At 48.7% G+C, this 22,586-nt stretch overlaps 1 protein-coding gene across 1 annotated transcript in view; it reads right to left on the bottom strand.

Annotated features, from left to right (window-relative positions):
• PLCG2 (phospholipase C gamma 2) overlaps positions 1-22,586 on the bottom strand; it is a 151,179-nt gene that overhangs the window by 63,105 nt on the left and 65,488 nt on the right. The window contains exons 7-17 of the mRNA XM_053916242.1: positions 21,563-21,646; positions 17,242-17,285; positions 15,495-15,567; positions 11,201-11,302; positions 10,387-10,505; positions 8,825-8,910; positions 7,274-7,394; positions 6,718-6,886; positions 3,397-3,501; positions 2,265-2,354; positions 1,540-1,715 (exon numbers count right to left, since the gene is read on the bottom strand). Coding sequence (XP_053772217.1) covers positions 1,540-1,715; positions 2,265-2,354; positions 3,397-3,501; positions 6,718-6,886; positions 7,274-7,394; positions 8,825-8,910; positions 10,387-10,505; positions 11,201-11,302; positions 15,495-15,567; positions 17,242-17,285; positions 21,563-21,646 — 1,169 coding nt within the window. The remainder of the gene's footprint in view (positions 1-1,539; positions 1,716-2,264; positions 2,355-3,396; positions 3,502-6,717; positions 6,887-7,273; positions 7,395-8,824; positions 8,911-10,386; positions 10,506-11,200; positions 11,303-15,494; positions 15,568-17,241; positions 17,286-21,562; positions 21,647-22,586) is intronic.

Here is a 22,586-nt window from a genome sequence, read left to right as displayed (position 1 = left end):
GCACATTCTACCTCCCTCTTCCACCCACTGCCCCCTTTTACATACATAACTCCTACTCTGGAGCCACAAGACCTAGGTTCAAATTCTGACTCTGCCACATGAGCTGTCCTCTCTGAGCTTCTGTATCATTATCCTAGTAGCCAAACGAGGATAATAATAGTATCCACTCAGAGAGTTGTCCTCAGACCCCACATAAAGTGCGCCTGGAATGCTGCCTGGCATGTGCTTCGAATGGATTAGCTATCAGTTATTTGTATTTTATTATAATTTTTATCCATCAGGTCCCAATTTAAACACCTCTTTCTTCAGGAAGTCTTTCCTCACCATCACCCTCCCCTGCTACATGAGATCCCTCTCTAACAGACCCCCAATACTACATGAGATCCCTCTCTAACAGACCCCCAATACTACATGAGATCCCTCTCTAACAGACCCCCCAATACTACAGGAGATCCCTCTCTACAGACCCCCCAATACTACAGGAGATCCCTCTCTAACAGACCCCCAATACTACAGGAGATCCCTCTCTACAGACTCCCCAATACTACAGGAGATCCCTCTCTAACAGACTCCCCAATACTACGTGAGATCCCTTTCTAACAAACCCCCATACTACATGAGATCCCTCTCTAACAGACCCCCCAATACTACGTGAGATCCCTTTCTGACTGACCCCCCAATACTACATGAAATCCCTCTCTAACCGACCCCCCAATACTACATGAAATCCCTCTCTGACCCCCCAATACTACATGGGATCCCTCTCTAACTGACCCCCAATACTACGTGAGATCCCTCTCTAACCGACCCCCCAATACTACATGAGACCCCTCTCTAACAGGCTCTCATAACATCGTGCATTTTCTCATTGCACTTACCACAACTACGATCATGTATCATTTGCATGATTAATCTTTCACTGCCCATCTTCCCCACCAGACTAATCTCCATCAGGACAGAGACCCTGCCTGTCTGATCACTGCTAAAGCACAGTGCCTACCACAGAGCAAGCACTGGATAAATGTCTTCTAATGAATGAAGGCATTGATGAATGAGCTAGTGAATGAGTGAATGCATGAATGAATGAGAGAGCTCACGAGAGCTGGATAAAGCTGCTTTTAGAATGTCTGTTTTAGAGACAAGGAGAGGGAGAATCCAGGAGGCTGAGGGAACTGCCCAGGCTGATACCACCTGACCCAGGCCTGGGACTAGGGGAAGGTAAGTGAGGCCACATTGTCTTAAGTGCAGAGTCAGATCCTGTTTTTATTTAAAATGTTGATATTTTCTTCAACACCATTGCTTTGCATTACTTTTAATTTTTTTTTAAATATTGCATTGAGATGTCAGTAATCGTGATTACCAAGTTTTGGGGCCTCACCCACTGCACCCAAGCCCTGCCCACACCGCTCACTAAATGAAATCTGGGTTCTGTTCCAGGCCAGCCCATGTCTGACCTGAGCTCCCACTACTCACCACCCAGCCCCCCAACCATCCCACTGTGAGCAGGCAGGGGGCATGCCTCGGGCACAGAGCCATTACCAGAAGGACAGGGTGTAGTCATTGGGGAACCTCTCGCTCTCCCGCACCAAGAAGGTTCCGTCCTTGCCCCCCGTCTCAGAGCAGTATTCCTGCAGCAGCTTCTCAGCACTCGTCCTCTTCTCCACCTTCTTATGAAACCACTTCTCTCCAAAATGCAGCTCGGTGGGAGGCGTATCCTGGGCCACAGAGAGAGGAAGGGTTTCTGAAAACCTGGGCCAGACCCCCCCCGCCCCTCGCATCACGAGACTGGTCCCTCTTCACACGCTGATTCTGGGGGCTGAAAACAGGCTGGCCTCTACCTGCCCTCACCCCAAGAGGTCTAGGAAGACAGTTTCCACTGGCCTCACCTGCCCGTTAACCTACTCTAGACAGCCCCCATCTGTGGTAGCCTCCTGAGACAAGGGGTAAGGGATTTCCAGTGGAGCCCTCACGCTATTGCAAAGAAGTCTGAGAGCCATGCCCTGGGACCAACAATCAAGAAACAGCACCAAGAATGGCCAGCAGCCTGAAGGGAAAGCAGGAGACCAGGCCAGGGCATGGGGCCAGACAAAACATTGAATGCCCCAGTTTTCTCCAGGGAGCACATGCCTTTCAGACCCTTCAGAGAGCAGGAATGACGCTTGAATCTCATTGGTTAAGCCCTAGGCCAGCCAGCCAATCAGAGAAGAGCCAGGGAGGCCTTGGTACCCAAAGAGATGAGAGGAGCCATCTAGGTCTCCACCTACCTGGGGCACTTCCTCTTCCATGGTCTGTTCAATGTCATCGCTGAAGGACAGCTTGGCATCGGCGATGGCGCAGTAGTGCCGAGTCCATTTCTAGAAAGTGCAACCAGCATTAACTTGTCCCCAAAGTCTCTACCCCATCAACTCAGAGGCCCAGAGTCTCTGCCTGGCAGCATCACCCAGCATTACCTGAGGTCTCACCTTTCCCACCTTCATAGACATTGGTGGTGGTTCCACAAAATTCAATCACCTTTGAGACATGTCTTTTAAAACATCTATTTATTTGGAGTTTCCTTTGGCATTTTCAGAACTTTTCTATTCAGTGTATCCAAGGGTAGATATGACATAATATCAAATTTCTATTTCATATTTAATTTGACACCGTTATGAATGATGGGATTGTTTTTTATGTCCTCATGACTTTTTCTTTTTTTTTATGACTGTCTTTTTCCATTTCATTCACTTTTTAAGACTTGTAGGATTTCTTAGTTTGTTTAGAGACCCTTTCTTCCACATTTCATTGTGACTCACTTCTTTCTTTAAATCTTAACCATTTTTAACGTTTATTTCTAGGACATAAGAATAGACACATAAAAATATACTCAAGTGGATTTGCATGTTAGGTGAAGGGATATGAAAAGTGGTGTTAGGGCTCAAAATGCCTCTTCTCATCAAGAAACGAGGTTGCCTGTGGAACTGTCTCAGATTGGAAGATACCGAGGAGTTAGGACAACTAAAAGCCTTGTTGCAGCCAGACGTGGTTCTTGGACCAGAAAAAGGACACTGGTGGACAAATTGGTGATATTGGAATAAGGCCCATGAATCGGTCAGTATTGTGCCAATGTTACTTCCTGGTTACAGCCATCATCCTCTGATCATGTAGAATGTTAGTACTTAGGGAATCTGGGTGCAGGTATATTCTTTGTGGGGGGGGGGGGGGTAAGTATACAGTATGTTATACTGAATACAAATTATTTCAAAACAAAACATTAAAAACGTAAAAGAAAAATAAAGCTTCATTATAATGATAATTCACTTGGGTCAAAATGGGAGGAAGGCAGGAACATTCCCCAAGCCATCCAGCAGGCCTCGAACACGCTAGAGACCTGGGAAGGGGTGGGTGCGAGGGGCTCACCTGGTCGATGGAGTCCCACATGTACAGTTCGCCCTGTTGCTTGTGCTCATCTTTCTTGTCCTCCATGTTGACATCTATGTCGCCTCGGGGGCCCAGCTTCTTGTGCTGAGGGGGAAAAGTACAGATCACCTGTCCCCTCAAGGCCCCGGGCTAGCGTGTTTGAGCCAGCAGGTGTCCATCTGCAGCGCCACACCTCGGCGCCTTCGCACTGTCTGTCCTGCCAGCCTGGCTCCTCTCTCACTACGTCAGCTCTGCGCTCGCTGTCACCAACTCAGAGAGCTTTCCTCAGCTACTTGGTCTGAAAAGAGCCCACACCTCCCTTCCCACCCCTGCATTCACTCTCTAGCCCTTGGTAGCTATTTTCGTACTCTTAGTCTATGTGTTTCTATGTGTCTATGTGTTTGCCTTCTAGCTTCCCTGCTAGAGTGTAAGTCCCATGAGGATCACGCAAGTGGACCATTAAAAACAGTTAAAGGTTTCCTGGGACTTTGTTTCATTCCCTGTTGAATCTCCTGTGGTAGCTTAGCAGTGAGTAAGTACGCGATAAATACTCAGTGAGTCCATGATACGGCCCGCGTGCCGGGCATTCTCCAGCACACAGAGGGGAAAGCGGGGTCACAGCCAGTCCAGGGGCACAGGGCGTGCAGGGCAGCGGAAGGCACGTGAGGTGGGGAGGGAGAAGACTTGGTGCAAACAGCACTGCTGCCGCTTTACCGGCTGTGTGACCCGGGGCAAGTGGCCACACTTCTCTGAGCCCCCCACTTCTCATCTGCAAGACTGGCATGATGACAAGATGCTCACCTGGGTGAGTACCGACCACCCACCTAGACAAGCATTTGTAAATCGCAGGTAGTGGTGACTGGTGAAGAGAGTTCAGGATAGGGAGTCAGACCTGGGTTTGAATCAAGGCTTGTCACCCTACTAGCTGTGTACCCTTGGTCATGTGACAATCTCTTTCTCAGTCTCAGGAACTTTCTCTGTCAACTGGGTGTAATGACATCCCTGTGGATTCCTGTATGCCAAAGGGCATGTAAGACACCTGTGAACAGCAAAGCATGACAGAAAGGGTCCGGCTTGCACAGCCTTGAATTAGTTCTTTGTCAAGAACTGAGCAACCTCGGCTGAGTCACTGAACCTCTACACCTCAGCGCCCACACCACAAAGTGGGCTGGGGGCCTGGGTAAGCCTCGCAGGGTTATGATGGGATGGGATAAGCAAACACGACGTGACTAGCCAAGGACCAGTGTGTGGCGCACACTGGTTGTGTCACGAATGCCATTTCCATCCCCTTTCCCTGCAATAGGACGGGGTGAGCCATGGAGTACCACAGGTGGGGCAGTGGTTGTTCTAAAAGGGGACTTCGCACCCTAAAACAAGAGCGGGAAACCCCTGGGGACACACAGAGAGCTGTCCTAATAGAAACAGAGGGCAGCGTCCCATGAGCTGAGGACAGAAATGCCATGAGGTGCCCTGAAGACTCTGACTGAAGGCCTGAGACCCTCCTATGGACCCTCCTGGCCTCAGGTCCTGTCCTGCCTTCTCTTGGTGTCTCAGAGAAAAGGGCCCCAGGACCTTAGCCAAACCCTCCAAATATGCTGGTGCTTTTAGCCCTGAGGACACCAATGCCCCCTCACACTGCTGGGTACTACTTGTTGATGGGTTGGTCTCCCCACTAGACCATGACCTCCTGGCACATAGGGACTGTCCCCAGTGTATCTGCCTAATAAACACCTATCCATCCTTTCAGATCAGCCTGCTGTGGTCAATGAAATCCATCTCGCTCCTTCCACTACTGGCTGCCCAACTAGAGACTGCCTATCCCAGGCTCCCTTGCAGGTGGTGTGGTCGTGTGACCAGGTTCTTGTGTACTGAACAGGGCAGGCCGGGATGTGTACAGCTGACATCTATACATTTACCAGAAATCGCTGGCCCTGGACCCTGGCACATCCCCCTTCCTGCGAGCTGGAGCTCTACCACGCACACCAGGGTGGTGCCCTCGGGCAGAGCCTCCACCATTCATGCCTTGGACTCCCTTTGAAGTCTGCGAGAAGACTGAGGACCGCTTCCTCAGAATAATGTTTTTAATGTACAAGATGATAAGACAGCCCTGACCAGTGTGGCTCCATTGGCTGGACATCGTTCTGTAAGCAGAAGGTCACCGGTTCAGTTCCCAGTAAGGGCACATGTGCGAGAGGCAAATTGATCAATGTTTCTCTCTCACAACAATGTTTCTCTCCCTCTCTTTCTCCCTCCCTTCCCCTCTCTCTAAAAATACATAAATAAGATTTTTTTAAAGATTATAAGAGAAACTATGTTGAAATACAATTATTAGTATATTAAATAAAAAATATTTGCAATATACAAAATATGTGCTTTCTTTATTAATATCTTATATTAAGATCTAGAGGCAGCTCTAATAACTACCATAATTTCAAAGTGGTGACGAGCCCAACATTACTCTGAAATATTTGCAGTAACTCTGACTGTGGTATGAAAATATCCATGATTTCTGTACCTGGTAGCAAAGCCCCAAGTGGTTTGTTGCCAATATTCATAAATGGAAGGAAATGTTAAGTGTTACTTATAGGTTAATAAAAATAAAGAGGCAACATTTTCCCAAAGTTCACACACCACCCCTCCCGAGTTCCATTGGGGATTCCTTGGGGATCTGTGGAACCCCAGTTGAAAGCCCTTCCCTGGGATACTGTAGAACAGGACCCGGGGTCCCTGGGTGACCATGTGGGCCAGACTTCAAAGCTTCCAGAACACTCTCCTTCAGATGAGGAAGAAATAAACCGTTCTACGCTTCAAGCCCCTGTATACCAGGTTTCTTTCCCCTAGTTACACACGTGCCCCGTGTCACCCTGTCCGTGGCATCTTCGGCACTCTTGGGCACGGCAATCACTCATCTCTCCCATGGCACCTGGCATGCCACCCATGTGTGCATGCAGCCCTTTGGGGGCAATTGTCCACCTCCAGCCCACCTCCCACACTAGACTGGGAGCTCCCAAGGGTAAGAGCACCCCTAGCACCTTGCACGGGACTCGGAAAGGGGCGTGGTGAAGGTCTGCCCAAAGAATGGATGAATTAAAATCTGTATAGCACTGGTGCAGTTATAAGCACACAGCACACTAACCATGTGGGTTCTATTATTACCCACCCCACAGACTGACGAGGACATACAGGCACCAAGACGCTAACTGACCTTGCCCAGGGTCACATTAGTAAGGAGAGCAGCATAAGCCAGGGCAGTGAGACCTGGAGCCTGGCGCTAAGCCTCTGGCTCCCCTGAATGAATGACAGTAGCCCGAGGCCGCCTACCTTGATGATGATCTTTTCCCGCAGCTGGCTGGGTGAGGGCAGCTGGTCGGCACTGGCCTCCGTGGGCTTCATCAGCAGCATGTCGCCAAACACCTCCTTAAACACTCTGGCCATGTAGCGCTGCTGTTCCACGCCACAGTGCTCCTCGATGGACAGGACCACGGGGAAGCTGCAGGTGGTGGGGGCAAGGAGGCAGGCCCTCTGTCTGAGCCTGCCTGGCAGAGCGGCTGCTGCCCCACCCAGGCCAGCCCAGCAGAGGGGCAGGTGGGCTCAGCGTGGGGGAGCACAGGTCACTGAACAGCAACATGGTTTCCCAGTGCCAGTCTCCTCCAGGCTCTGAAACAAGTCAGTGACTTGTGCTCTTGGCCTGTAGGGGGCGCCATCACCCAGCCAAGGACTTGGGAGTGACTTTAGTTAAGATGAAGTGCAAGCTGGTATGTTTGTGTCTGTGTGTGTGTCTGCGTGTTGGGGTAGGGAGGGGTGTCTGTCTGTCTGTCTGCTCAACCTTAGCTGTCTTTCCCTTAAAGGTGAACCACCTGGAAATCCGACAACTGACCTCGAGGTGACAAAGGCATGGTCTTTGATGGCCTGCACGACATCATCAAACTTGATCTTGGTGGTCCGTGTCCAGCCGTGGTAGATGATGGGCTTCCCGTCAGGCCCATCCCAGCAGTCCACTGTGGGGAGAAACACGCGGCCTCACCACCGGTCTACCACTCACCACCTCACGAGTCCACTGACGGCAGACACGTGCCCTGACCCCCGCACCAGCTCAGTTACTAGAACAGGGGGACAAACCTAATAATTGCACTTAGGGGCCACCGACATGAGGACAGGTGTTACCTGTGTGGTTAGAGGAAGATTCTGGTTGTTTAAATAAAGGTCCCTTTATAATTCAATACATTATCAAAAAAAAACTATTTTAAATGTTTCTTTTCTAAAAAGATATTTACATTGTATTTCATTTTCTGATTTTACTGTTTCTGGTCTAACTGTTGGCTTGCTTTTTCTGCTTGTAGAAGTAACATGCAGCAATGTGAAAATTTATCCTGAAAGGTTCGGAGAAAAATATTCAGACAGAACTGGATTATGTAGGAGGTGAACACCCCTATACGTCATCCCCCAGAGGTAACGGGAGCTGACAGTGTCAAACTTCATTTTTCCCACATTTGCTCTCTCCCGAGAGGGGAAAAAAGTATAAAATAGGCAATACTCTGTAGGAGTAAGTGCTGGTAAAGTCTGATACCATGACGCTTTAAAAAATAAAGTAAAATTGGAGCCTAAACCACTGATTAGCCTTTTCTCAGCTTAACACACCAATGAGCCTCTGGCGGTCGAGTCAGGCCAGGGAGTAAGAGATGAGGAGATGGGAGGAAGCGGCTGGACCCTGGGCATGCCCAGGTGCCTGGAGTCACCTGTCCTGGGGTGTCTGTGAGCAACCACGACAAGAACGATCAGGATGGCATCCAGCAGCAGCTGCCAACACTCAAAGGGCATATACTTGCCTTCCTCTAAAAAAAGCCTTGAAGGGAACCGAGGGAGGACAGAAGGCCAGTAAAGCCGTCACTGCTGCCGGCCTCCCAGGCCTTCCACTGTGTCAGGGTGCCATCTAAATGGGCTTTGGGCCCCACCCAGCCAGGCTCCACACCACTCCTCTAGTGGGGACAGTTTTCTGCTGGGGAGAGGTCCCTGCCCCTGATGGCCACATTCCTTACCCCGGATGCTACAGGCACTGGTGTCTCCCTTGGCCTGTCCCACCCACCCCCACTATTCACCTTTAAAGCCAAAAAAGCATCCAGCTGCAGGCGGCAGGGGCCGGCCAGCTCAGCAACGGGGGCAAGCACTCCATCTGTGCCTGCCCGCCAGACCAACTGGGGACCCCATCTGTGCCTGCCCAGCAGAGGGTTAGGTGGGCTCAGTAAGGAGGAGCAGAGGTCACTGAACAGCCAGTAGTTTCCCAGCCCCAGGCTCCTCCAGGCTGTGGGACCAGAGAGTGACTGGGGTTCTTGTCCTGTAGGGGGCACCAACACTCAGCTGAGGAACTGGCAGGGACCGTGAGCCTCTGGGAGAGGAAGGTGTTAATCTCCACCAGGGAAAGGCTACTCACACTCAATGCAGCGACAGCCCATGCGCAGACAGCGGATGTATGCCTCCGTGGACGACTCACTCCGCAGCTGGTCACCTGTGAGGTACCTGAAGGAGAGAAGGCAGGCCTGCACCTCAGGGTGTCTTTGGGGAACTTCTCAGCCCAAGCCCCCAAAGGCCTGAGTTCTTCCTGGCTAGAAAGACCCAGGGTTAGGATCTAGGCCAGAAACATGCCCTCACGTGGCCACGCCTTAGACGCAGGCCACAATCACAGGATGTAAACAGTAACCACCTTGGTAATCCACGTGTAGGGTTGAGACCATGTCTTCTTTTGAGAACTGGGTCAAAGGGTGTCAGGAGTGAGATTTACAGCACATGATAAGTGAACAACTCTCCCCTGGCTGCCCCCTGGCCCTCGGTCTAGACTGGGCAGAGACGGGCCATCATTTTGATACCAGGGAATCAGGTGCTGAGTAAGTGATCAACAACTACTGGTGGAATATACTATGCTGTGAACTACATCCATCAGACATAAAAACATGTATTTTTATGCATTCTCCTCTCCCTCATGTTCCCCTTTAAGAATTTATGTTCTTAACGGTCTTCTGGGTTTGGTAGAATTCACCACTCTAAGACACAAACTCTTACACCAATGGATGTAGTAGGGAAGAGAGAAGCATGAAACCAATTTGCCCCTGAAAAGGACTTTTAGCTTCCAAAATGCCTGGAGATAAGCTCAAGGGCCTGGCCAGCCCTGCCTGGAATGGCACTTGGGAAAGCACCAACCTATACCTCTTGGGTGCCCATGAGCTGAGGCCTTCACCCTCTTACCTGTAAGGCAGACTAAATACTGGAACTTAAGTGCAACATCGTTTCTCTCTTCCAGTCTACTCTCTTTTTTGCAATCAGGGTAATCTTCCAACAATGTAAATTTCAGCATGTTGATCTCTGGCTTAAATGCCATCAGTGGCTCCCACTGTCCCTTAAAGATTCGCACTTAAAGATTCTACTCAAGCTGACCCTGCCAGCCTCCCGTCCTGCCACACAACACCCCCTCCCCCACCCTGGATTCTACAGTCTAGTTTTAACAGACCCCTCTCAGTTCCTTCTGCCCCTGGACCTTTGCACATGGTCCCTCTGTCTAAAACCCTCTTTCTCACTTCACCACCTGCTCTCTTCCCACCAACTCCTGTCCTTTGTTCAGAGTCAAAGGAGGTCTTTTCCCCTCCAAGCACATGGCAACAGTGCTGTTCTGTCCTGCCCTGATTACTGCTACATCCTTCGTACCCAGCAAGCACAGGGTAGGCAGTAAATACCAGTTCAACGACTCTCAATTGCTTTGCTGTGGCTACTATAAGATGCCCAAACCGTGAAAATATCAGCTTTGCTGACTGGCTTTTCAGGGTCACAGAAAAAGAATGATCCTTGTAATGCCCCCCTTCCAGAAGCATTTGTATATTCCAGTCTGAGCGGTGTGCCCTGCACTCTGCCCGCTCCCCACAGGCTTTGCTGAAGCAGCGCACTGGGGTGCCCGCCATATCACCCATCACCTGCGACCCCTGCCAGGCTGGGGGCGAAACTCACGTGTTATGTGATGAGGAGATCCAGTAATGGGACAAGGGGTTGTTCATGTCCTGCATGTCCACCACGTCATACTTCTCATCCCAAATGCTGTTCTCCCGTGAAAACAGGTACATGAGGAACTAGGGGGTCACACACACAGAGACAGGATCACCACGATGAAGACAAGGAGGGGTGGTAGCTGGTCCTTTCTGCTCTGTGCAGCACAGGGAAATGGTAGCTCGGACACAGCAGGCGGCCTCCGGGTTTCCACGCAGAAACTCACGCGACAGGCTGGACCGACACACGCTTCACTGACAATGCTTCCTTTTAAATGCGTGCCCTAAAATATGCTACTACAAGAATGTGTGCTTCCCACATGCCATAGGTTTTAAGGTGCAATAATACCAGAAGCATCTGTGAACCCACCAACTTGATAAACAAAACATTAACAGTATCATACCATTTAAAGGGCAGGAAATGTAATATCCCAATTCTTCACCCCTTTAAAAATAATTGGGAGGTTCAGTGACACTGGGGTGACACTCTGCTTTCTGGGAGCAACATTACAGGGAACAGGAGCGGCCAGTTCTCCCTTAGCCTTACCTCCCCTGCTGCCTCACTCAGGGCCAAGCACAACTGTTAACAACAGCTCACAGGAACCCCCAAAACCTTTAAATTTGGTGTGCCTACCCTGCTCTCCAGGGCAGCAAATGCCCTCTGGTGGTAAAAGCAAGAAACGCACTCAGGAAACAAGGTCAATAGGGCAAGGATGAGGGAAAGGAAAGACTGGAAGAAAACCAGCCCTTGTGGAACAGCTCACAAGAAGCCCACTCACCTCATCAACAAATAGGAAGGGCTCCGCAGTTTCCCTCATCGTGTCGTCGATAAACTTAGTCATCCTCTTGCGGACTCTGTTCAGATCCTGAGCCCAGAGCTCCTTAGAATGACAGAGAGGACAAGACATCACCAAAAAGAGGACTGGCAAAAAAGTTATGCCCGACCATCAGGGTGAGTTGCCTGGTGGACCCCGGGCACGCCACATATCCTCTCCGTGCCTCCCCACCCACTCCGTGGGAGTAATAATATCCACACACAGTTTATGTGAGAATGCGTGATGTAAAGTAAATTTTATTGTTTTCCTCTCCAAACCCTACAACCTCAAGTATTCATCAGGCAAAGGGAGAACACGGGACCCACAGATTCAACTTCGGCTAATGCTTTCTGGATTCGGAATATTCTAAAGCCTCCACCTTTAAGAATAATAAAAGCAAATGTGCAACTGGATTTGTGTGTGGTGGGGTAGGGGCAGTCAGAGCAGGAAGCAGGAAAGAAAGAAACGCCTAAGGACGGACACAAATGAGGTGGTGGAGACACGGCCTCCCTGGCGTGTGGCTGCACATCAACAATGGGCCTCGCTGTTGAGTCTTGCAAATCTACTTGGATAAGGGACACAAAACAGCTAGGAGACTAGGGAACAGCCCATTCATTTGAATGCAGAGGTGTTGGAATCTTTGAATACTAGAACTGAAAGTCAGTGGAGGACACTCATGTGAAGGCCTTGCCAGGCTCTGATGTCCCCAAAAGGTTAGAAGCTTCCTCCTTCCTTCTACAAAGCTTTCTCTGGAAAAGCATGGCGCTTAGCTGACATAGCCTGGATCTTGATGACTGGCAGTAAGAAATCTTCTGCCTGCCCTGGCTGGTGTGGCTCAGTTGGTCGGAGCATCCTCCCCTAGACTGAAAGGTCGCAGGTTCAATTCCCGGACAGAGCACAAACCTAGGTTGCGGGTTCCATCCCTAGTCAGGGCGCTTACAAGAAGGCAACCAATCAATGGCTCTCTTGCATCGATGTTCCCTCTCCCTCTCCCTCTCTCAAAGCAATGCAAAAACGTCCTCGGGGGAGGATAAAAAAAAAAGAAACCTTCTGCCTGAAGTTCAAAATATAAACTGGGGGTTAAAAAGTGAATCTACTTGGTATGGGGTATTGCGCTAGGACTCCATATTAATGAAAACAAGAATAATGGTGAGAGGAGTTGTAAGCGGTGATGGCAGTCACACTGGGCGCAGACTGCAAGCCAGGCTCTGCGCTAAATCTTTTCCACGCGATGGCTTACTGCGAACGCACACAGCCCCAGGAGGCACGTATTATCTTCCTCGTTATATAAATGGGGAACTGAGGTGTCAAGTCATTAAATAAAATAACTTGGCCCAACACTGAGCTGGAGACCAACGCAGGCACATCACTTGTGAGGTCTTCCTCTTAACCCGCTTTCTACCGTGTGAGCCGTCCTCCCAGGGCTGGACTCAGGTATATTTAACCAGTCCCTAATGGAGATTTAGATCAGTTCCAAGTTTTTATTGCCATTGAAAATGCTGCCATTATTGCTTTAGGGTAAATTTCTAGAAGGGCAATTATTTAATCAAAATATATGCCCTTTTGTCAAAGTTTTCGTTTTAATTGCATATTGCCTAAGTGCTTTCTAGGAAAAGTTGTACTAATGGGCACACCGAGTGCTACAGTGATTACCCCACATGTGAGCACCCCTCACAGCAAACAGATGTCCTAGGTGACTGGCTCCACTCATGCCGTCACCTCGCAGAGCACTGGGCACATGGGACATTAAGAGTCAGCCAGGCTGTCACACAGATGCTCACGAGCTGTCTCACATGTGAACAGCTTCTGCAATTTGCTCTTGGTCCACATCCCTGATCTCTGAGGGCAGTCCAGTGAAGGGGCCGGGGCAGTGAGGGGGGGCCTGTCATTCTCCCTTTTAATAAAATTAAGCAGCACTAGGTGGTGAATTTTGGGATACAAGGCTTCTTGTCCCCAGGAGGTTAGCCGTGTACCTGCTGACAAGAAGAAAATTCTGAGACGCCCTAAATTAAATTACCACGGACTAGAGTGCAGAAGGAGCGGACAAGAGGGGTTAATCAGTTAACTGCAGGGCAAAACCAACACAAGACTGCTTGCATCCTTCATGTGTACTGAAGCCCTGAATTAACTTCCAGGTGGCTATTTCCACAATTAGCTAAAGAGGACAGCCAGGTGCCACTGACCACCAGGCGCCTCTGCTTCTTGTTTACAAAGGAACTTCCTGGGCTGTGGCCCACCACCAATCCGAAGGCGCACACACCTCTTCCTTTCGGACTCTGCCCCTAACCCAGAACAAGCCCGCTTCACCTTCTCCTACCCCCTTTATCTGTAGCCAATGGAAATTCTTTCAAAGCAACTTAGACCTTTCTCCCCCACGCTGTTTCCACAGAAGAGCTCATCAGCTCCAGGACCGTGGACATTTGTGCCCACTGGCCCTGCTGCTGGTGGTGCAGACTGGATGCCCCAGGACCCGGTCCTTTCCTGACCAGCTTTTGGACAAACCCTGTTTTCCAGAAAAGTTTTGGCCATGAACTTTTTTTTCTTGGTGTAACATTTCAATAGCTCCCTACTAAAGTGAGCGATTCAGTGCAAGGAAGAGTATGGTGGAGAGAAAAAACCATACGCCGCTCTGTCTGCTTCACTATATTGGCAGCTCAGTACTGTGTGTAATTGTACCAAAGAGAACTCACTTATCCCCGCTCACTGGCTCAGGCTGAGCAAAAAACCCTTCTCTTGATCACTCACATTCAGCCCCCACATGGAGAAAGCGTGACACCTTAACGTCCTCAGTCACCACTCACCGTGTCCCCGCAGCCACCACACCACCGGGGCCTCCGTGTGGCTGCCCTGCGCGGAGGGCTGCTGTGTGTCTGTTCGTTACTTTCTCTACAATCAAAGAAACTGAACATGGGCTGTGCCTTGGATGACATAAAGAAATCAGTGTGCACTGTGCAAGGTATAACAGGAGTGGCACAATTTTTTTTTTAAAGAAAAAGAAGTCCATTTCATAAGAGAGGCACGCTGACTATTGACGAGTGAGATGATACATTGACTTCATGATACATTACATTTTACTTTAGAATTTTCCGGCAAAAAAAATGAAGAAGGGGAAAAGGGAAGGGAGACACAGCAGTGTGCGATGCAGGATGGATGTCCCAAAATTGGCAAATGCTCATAATTTTTAAATCGGAGTGACGGGTACTGGTGGTTCAATGCCAGCCTGGCTACTTCTGGGCATGTTAAAGCATTCTGAAATGCAAAGATTTTTAAAATACAAATCAACTGAATATTGTTATGACCCTAAAACTTCTCTTTAAAGAGTCTATTAAAAAACAAAAAATTAAATAAAGAGAAAATGTAAATGAGACTCCAGTGGTATAAATACATTGAAACAGGTATGTAACTATGCATAGAGATGCGCAGACCTACACACAAAGCTCAACACGATATTCTGACCCCCACGATTCTGAGAGGTGGGGTTCTCATCCCCATTTAAAGAGAAAACTAGGGCACAGAAAGGTCAATCTGCCCAAGGTCACATAGCTAGTAAGAGGGAGGATCTCAGCCTTAACTCAGTCTAAGTTTTCAACTGGGCACTATAACACTCGGGGCAGAGTAATTCCTTGCTGTGGAAGGGTTGACCTGTGCATTTTAGGATACTGAGCAGCCTCTCTGGTCTGTACCTACAACACGCCATTAACACCCCCAGCTGTGGCAACCAAAACTGTCTCCAGATACTGCCTTGGGTGGCAGAACCGCCCAGCGGAAAACCACTGCCCAGCATGAAACTTTGACTCTGCCACCAGCTTGCAGCCCGTACGTGAGCACTCCTGGAGACTTCTCACATGTCATCTGTTTAAGGACAATTGTGCTACCATATCCCCCCGAGAACCAGGCAGGCTCACCGCCTTAGTCACATCCTCCATCGGCCAGAGATGGCTTCCTGAGGAAGTGACACCTAAGCTGAGCCAGGAGAAGCAGCAGAAGCCAGGCAGGTGAGGACACCCCTGCCCGTGGGCTGTCACCCTGCCTGCCTGCCTGCCTTGGAGAACCCTCACTCTCGCCTTTCCTCAGTTTGTGCCTTAAGAAGGAGCTACCATGAGGCTGTTCTCATTCCAGAGTCTGTGACAGCAAAGAGGCATTGGTCAGGGAGACTACAAATGTTTTGTGACTACAGGTGGCCAGGTGAAGGCAGGTGGAAAAGAGGTAAGAAACCATGCAGGTAGCTCCCCCCGCCCCCACCCTTCTGTTCTCTCACCTGCTGCTCATGTAAGAGAAACCGCTGGAAATCGTGCAGGTGAACAGCGGAGGCATCCGGCCGGTCAGTGTTCCTGCCCTCGGGGAAAGAGAGGGTGTTCAGAAAGGCACACACCTCGATAGTCAAGAGGCCATTCCCGCCAGCAGGCAGCCTGCCACCCAGACACCCTGCAGGACCCTCCTCAGTGGCAGGCGCAGGCTTGTCAACGGGAAGACAAAGGTGACCTACATGACATTCCTAACCTACAACAATTCAAAGAGGACGCAGAACCCCAGAGGGCAGGCCAGTTCAGCTGCTCCTAGGCGGCCCTCGTGCCGAGGAAGGAGGAGGGAGGGTGGGCATAGACATGTGCGCGCAGCGGATGCTTGGGTGGGCTGGTGTGGACGGCACTCTGGGGGAGCTGGAGAAGTGACTGGGGCCACACCAACGTGTCTCCTCAGAAGCCACCATCCAGAGTTCGCTGAGCCGCCGACAGCGCTGAAGCAGGAGTGAGGGCCAGATGAAGCCCCCCAGACTCTGGGTGGATGGGACAATCAGCTGGAACATGCAGGCCTCGGGCCATGGGACCTGCAGAGGCCTGCTATTGGGAGAATGTTCCATTTGACACGAGGGAATGCTTCACCCTGAATAACAGGAGGCTCCACCTTGACTGGCAGGCAGCTTGCTGACAGATGGGCTTTGGGAGAGGATGTTCATTCATGGCCATCAAAAAACCTAGGGACCTCACTGGATGGGCACAGGAACCTTGGCCTCTACAGAAAGTGCACTCTGCAGAGCAGAGCTATCCAGGGCAATTCAAACTTGGCCTGAGCACTTGCAAGCAGGGTGGAGTGGGGTCTTTTTAAAATATAGGAGATAAAACATGCTTTAAACTTTCTTTCTTTGCTAAACACTTAGGGTCCAAAAGTCTATTGTCTTTACTGTCTTTACTTATTAGTGTATTTCTAACCTTCTTTGCTAAACAGCCTCCTAAGTTTGCATCATATCTTTTCATTAATACACTAATCTTCTCATAACAATACAATGTAAACATCAGATTCGGGTTTTTTCATACACTCTGAAGTGTTGAGGTTTCTTGTTTAGAAAGTGATAGAGGAATAATTGCTGAGTGTCGGCATCGATGAGGGCTGGTCCCGGAGAGCTGGCCCAGGCCACTGTGCCGCAAATCGCGTTTGAGGCGCTGTTAGCTCCATGGGAAACCCCTCCCGGGCAGACGGGCTTGGGAAACACAGACACCCCACCGAGCCCCTACTCAGGGAACGGGCAGCACAGGAAAGGCCCTGACAAGTCCTGCAGCACCTCCTGTCTGGTAACATCATTATTACTGTATAGGGTCCTTGACACACGCCATGTGAAGCACTTTAATGTGCTTCGCCACATTTTAATTCAGTTAAACCTGCTTAACCAGCAATTTCCCACATTCACTTGGCCACTAATGTTGCTTTAATTTATGTAAAAAACCTGTTCACCAGTCATGTTCTACGAAGCACACTCCAGGAAAGCAGGCCCTGAAGCATGCAGAACCTTCTGGGCCACCCTCCCAACACTCCACAAACTCTGCTGCTACCGTTCACGCTTATCCACACCACAGGGGCGGCAAGGCCAATCCCCGGATAGGAGGACCTCCGCCCACTCCCTGGCCTGTGCCCACCGCGGAGGCGACCCTCCCAGAGCCAGCCAGCCGCAGTGCGGCACCATAACCAGCATGCCCACCGTGAACAACAGTAACTCAGAAGAGGTGCCTCACCCCAAGATGAACACGGAGGAGTCTTTTTTGAATTCGTCGAGAATCTGAAATAGAAAACAGAGGGAAAACACACAAAATAAGAACATTAGACAAGTCAAGCCACTTAATGCAAAAGAACAGATGCTAAAAATTAACGGTATAATTTGTGTCACTTATTAATGCACATGAACAGACTTCTTTCCTCTTAAATTATCCTTGTAATTCTTGTGACTTGTATTCAAATATAACCAAAACTTAAGAAGCAAAAGGCAGAAGTCTTCCTTATCTCTTTCATCATCTTATTCCTGAGACTCTATCACTCTTAATAAGTTAGTAGGTTTCCTTCTAGGGTTTATTTTATGGATATTAGTCTAATTTTATCTTATTATAATATATTGTATGTCTCCCAACTTGTTGCTGTTGTTTCAAGCTTTATGTATTATTCTGCAACCTCAAATAGCCTGCGCCTCCTACTAAAAAAGCCCCACTGTATCCTACAGCATGCGCATCATCGATTTGCTATCACATGCGTTATTACAAAGAAGGCCCTTGTTATATCTTTATCCACTTGTGCCAGTACTTCCGTCGGGTACGTTCCCAGCCGGAAACGCACCTGGACATGAGGTGTGCACATGAACTTCAGGAGACTCCATCAATTGGATCTCAAAACAGTTGTGCTGACCGGCACCGGCACCAGTGAACACACAAACTCTCTGCACCCTCACTGCTGCATTTCAAATCCTTAACATTTCAGAGCATTAAATTAAAGTATTTAAGGGAAGATTTACACAGGGTCATACGAGAAGAGAGAAGTGGGTAAGTGCATGGATGAAATAAGATGGCCATCAGTTGATTGACCATTGCTGAAGCCGGCTGACGGCTGCGTGAGGGTTTGTGATGCTGTTATCTCTGCTTGTATATATTTGAAATTTTCTTAATACAAAGCTTTAAAAAATTAAAATCAGTGACTGGCCACTGAAGGCGGGCAAAGGAGAACGCAAACCCTAGCTGCAGCTTTCTAGTGCGTGACCTCCAGGAAGGACCCTCTCAGACCCAGTTTGCCCACCTGTAAAATAGAGGATAATAAAAGTACCTCTATTAAATATTTAATATACGCAAAACACCTCGCACAGCACCCAGCATAGAGTCCACACTTAGAAAACGTTAGCTATGATCTGCGTACATAATACTCTTCTAACAGCCTGAGGAAAGGCATATTCTTCACCAGGGGACACACATGGAATTACACTTCTTATCTTCCTGCTGCTGCCTAACTTTTAGAAGCTCTGAAACTTCAAAGCAGCAGCATAAGCAGGTGGTTAGATACAAAGAGGAACTGACAACCTCAGGTTGAAAACCTACAACTATTGATGAGTAGGAACCCACTCCCTGGATTTATATGTAGGGGTCATCAATCACCATAAACAGCCCTGTCTCCCTGAGGAGCCCAGGAAATCCAGCTGAGCCCCTACTAATTAGTCGAGTCCATGACTAATACTTTCCTCTGCACTCTGCTCCCCTGGAGAGCTCAGGAAGTAAATTATACGCTAACAGTGAGGGGAGGGGCATTTACCTACCACCAGGCAGTGCTGTTTCTCAAGCCAGCCAGTAACTATCTACAGAGCGTGGGTCTTTGTTATGCAAATTCCAAGTCACTGAATTAATATTATACATGCAGTGGCCAAACCGGACAGTTGCCCTGTACAAGGGTGGAGATCAGAGGATGCAAATCCCCAAAGTCCCTAGGGCCAGGTAGGCAACATGAGTTCACAGAGAGCCAGTGCGAGTGAAGGCTGGGGCACACCAAGGAATGCTGCTTCCTTTCCGCTCAGATGTCACCGGGCAACGCAGGACCCACACACAGTCAGATCGCAATTTTTTTCATGAGAAGCTAAAAAATCTGGATCTTAGTAGGAAATTTCCAATTTTTAAATGTAGGCAATTCATTAAAAAAATTTTTTTAAACCGTTAGGCCAAGTACAACCGAACACAGGCCAAATGTGGCATTCTAGTCATTAAGGACAATCTCAGGTACAGATGTCTTTTCCCCAAAACTGGGCAATCAAGGCACCCCCAGGGATTCAGAGATTCTGCAGGACTCTGACTCAAATTTCTTTCTCTCCGGTCTCCCTCTCAAACACACACACATTCGCCTTAAAAAGAATCACACTGAAAAGCACAGGCTGACATGCATCTCACACGGAATTTTACCACACTGCAGATTATCAATGGGTTAACCTGTGCTGGCAAGTGAAATCGCTTCTTTGTAAACCTTATTCTCAAGCTTTGCCTGCCATCTGTTGGATGAGACAGCACCCTGAAATTTCAAGGCAACTGATTACAAAAACTGTTCCTTGCAACCACTTATCTTGAGTGAATGGAGCTTTTGTCAATCCTGGTCTATTGGCTCAGACAGCAGTTGTCATTATTCTGGATTTCACAGGCACACTGCTGTCAAAACACTTCATCGTTCCCAAGGACCGACTATAAATAAAAGCTCCATATTTTAGCCTAAAAAGGGGTTCTGATCAGCTTCTGTGCAGTAGATTTATTTTTATTAAGATCCCATATTAAAAAGGGGAGGAGAGTATATAGTTTTAAAAGTTTTGTAACTAATAACCTGCTTTAATATCTTCATTTTATAGAGGAGGCTGAGTGAGGAGGAAAAAGGTGGCTTTCCCCAAACCACTCGGTCATTAGAGGTCAAGTTGGGGCTGGAGTCCAGGTCTTTCAACTCCCAGTGCCTACAATCTTTCTACTCTATTTAGCAAACAAGAACTAATTATTATACATGTGAAAAAGTGAGCACACTGCAGTGAATTTTTTACTCTATAAAATAATGTATTTCTGCACTGCTGCTCCCATTTCTCTACCTCAGAGACATCCAAAATCCTGTGGCCATTGGTCACCTATCAAGAGGCCTCCCGCTGTGGCCAGCCTGCCAACCTGCACGTGGAAGGCAATTATAACTGTCTTCCAGCACTTTCACACTCAGCCACCAATCCCCCATTCGGTCCTCCCCAGAGCCCAGCGGGGCAGGGATCACAGCCCCCACTGCAAGGATGAGAACGCTGAGGCTGGGAGTGGGCAGTGGCTGGCCCAAGATCACACACAGCTGATTGGAGAAACCAGATAATCGATCTGGCTCCAAGTCCCACCTATTCTCTGCACCCTCTCAGCTCTGCTTTGGGCCCCCCTCTGCCAACAGTCACAGCAGCAGCTCCCGTTTGGAGCATGCATGACACCCAGCAGGCACTGTGCTCCGTGTAATACACCAAATGCCCCACTTTTTAAGCCTTGTGCTTTATGGGACTTTTTTTATTGCAAATGTAATGGACCAACTTGGGCCAAGTCAAAGAAAACTGAGGTGTGCAAAGAAAAATGTAATCATCTCTCCTGCCCATCTTCCCAAACTCCTCCAGGGCACACACAAAATCAATACTAAATGTGAGGTGTGCATTCTTCCATACTTTCTCCTTCTTCATAAAAACACACACAAATGATACATAAGTGAGGAGGATTACTGTAGTCTGTTCTGTTTTTATAAAAACATCGGATCTAGCTCCTCGTGTGAATCTGCTACTGGCTTTCCTAACAAAATATCAAGAGCATCCTTCCACATCAACAGCAACACAGCCGACCCAGAATCTCCATCAGCTGCATGATGTTCAGAGTACGGCCGGACCACAATTCGCCCCGCTGCTCCTCCACTGAGCGGCTCCGAGACGGGGCCCAGGGACTTCGCCCGCACGGTAGTGCTGCAACCCACAATCTGGTGACACATTCTCAGGTCCCAGTGCTTTCGTTCCTTTAAAACAGAGTCCCCAAAATGCCACTGTGGGGCCAAAATGTATTTTCAATTTAAAATAGCACATCATCTTAAAGTTCAATTTTCATTTAATTTAATTCTAAAATAGCATATTGTCTTAAAAATATATTCCCATAAAAATGAAAAGAAGGCACACACACATAATCCCTTCACCCAGGGATGGTTACTATTAATAATTTGATAACTTTCCTCCCAGAATGAGACTACACAGGCGAAGTAGTTGCCATTTTTTACTGTAAGAGAACCAGACTGAATTCCAATTGGACTTACAGCCATTCATACTCCCCCCAAGCGGGGAAGCGAGCCCAGCTCCCCGCACTTTCCCCACGGCGCTCTCACGTTGAAAAACTTTTGCCAACCTACCAGATGAACGTGGTATGTCACTGTCATTCTCACTTTACATTTCTGTGACTAGAAAGGAGCCTTCTCTGGTTTTCTTAGGGGGTGTGCTGGACTTTGAAACACAGGGGAAACAGAAACATCATTCGATCATCTACTCAAGAATCATCTTACCGACTTTTGCTGTTCAAACATAAGTTTTTTATAGAAGAGATGGAACTGTTCAAAGCTGAGTTCGTCTTTGTGCGCGCCTATTTCCTGTAAAAGTAAAAAAAAGTGACCACACGATTTTTGGTGTCCACCACAAGAATGCCTCCTCCCTTTTACCAAAATAGAACGCCTTTTCTACAACACTGGCTAAAATCAAACCAGCGTTCCTCTGAACCCAAACCGTCCACAAGCTTCCTGATTTACCTGCCTGCAGAACATACCCAACAGGGACCCCGCCAGGGAAAAACCCTTCCTTTGACCCCCCCAAAAAAGAAGAGTCTCAAGCAGAATTCCAAGGGCCATAATGAGAACTCCTCCTTGGGGGCATCAAAGACACTTTCAAATGCAGACCTATTTACAGGGTATTTTTTAAAGCTTAAGAAAACAAAACAAGCTTTGAGATTAGACAGAACTCAACTCCAGTCAAGACCTGTCCCCTGATTTGCTCCATGGCTTTGGGCAATGGCTTTTTGACCCCTTCAGACCCTCAGTTTCTTCATCTGTAAAGGGCAGAACCACCACTACCCCCCTCGCACTCCCCTGAAAGCAGACTAGATAACATCAAGGGAACACCTGCTCAGTAAAGGCTCAATAAAGAACAAAACCCATTACGTGGTAATCAGTGGTGAATGCTTCTCCCACCTCTCTTCTCTTCTTTCAATCCCCACCCTCCTCTGTTTTTGCCTTTTGAATTAGAATGTTGAGCGCAAGTCATAAAATGGCCTGATAAACCACGAAATGGGTTAACTCTTCCAGGAGCTCATTGGTACAACAATGAATGAGCTTTTGCAGCTGAGGAATCCTGTGACTGGGGCTGCCATTGACATGCCCTGCGTCCTCCAACTGGGGGTCCTGGGATGCAGTGTTGTGGGGTTCCTTGACAAGAACAGGTACCTCTCTGGGGCTGTCTTTCTACATAGCCTCCATCCTTACATCATTCGGAAAAGCACCACTTGACCTACTCTGTCCTCTCACTCCTGGAGTGACT

This window comes from Desmodus rotundus, chromosome 12, assembly GCF_022682495.2.
Source record: "Desmodus rotundus isolate HL8 chromosome 12, HLdesRot8A.1, whole genome shotgun sequence".
Classification (NCBI taxonomy): Eukaryota; Metazoa; Chordata; class Mammalia; order Chiroptera; family Phyllostomidae; genus Desmodus; species Desmodus rotundus.
The sequence above is the reverse complement of the archived record's forward strand: the minus strand, read 5'-3'. Positions and strand labels throughout refer to the sequence as shown.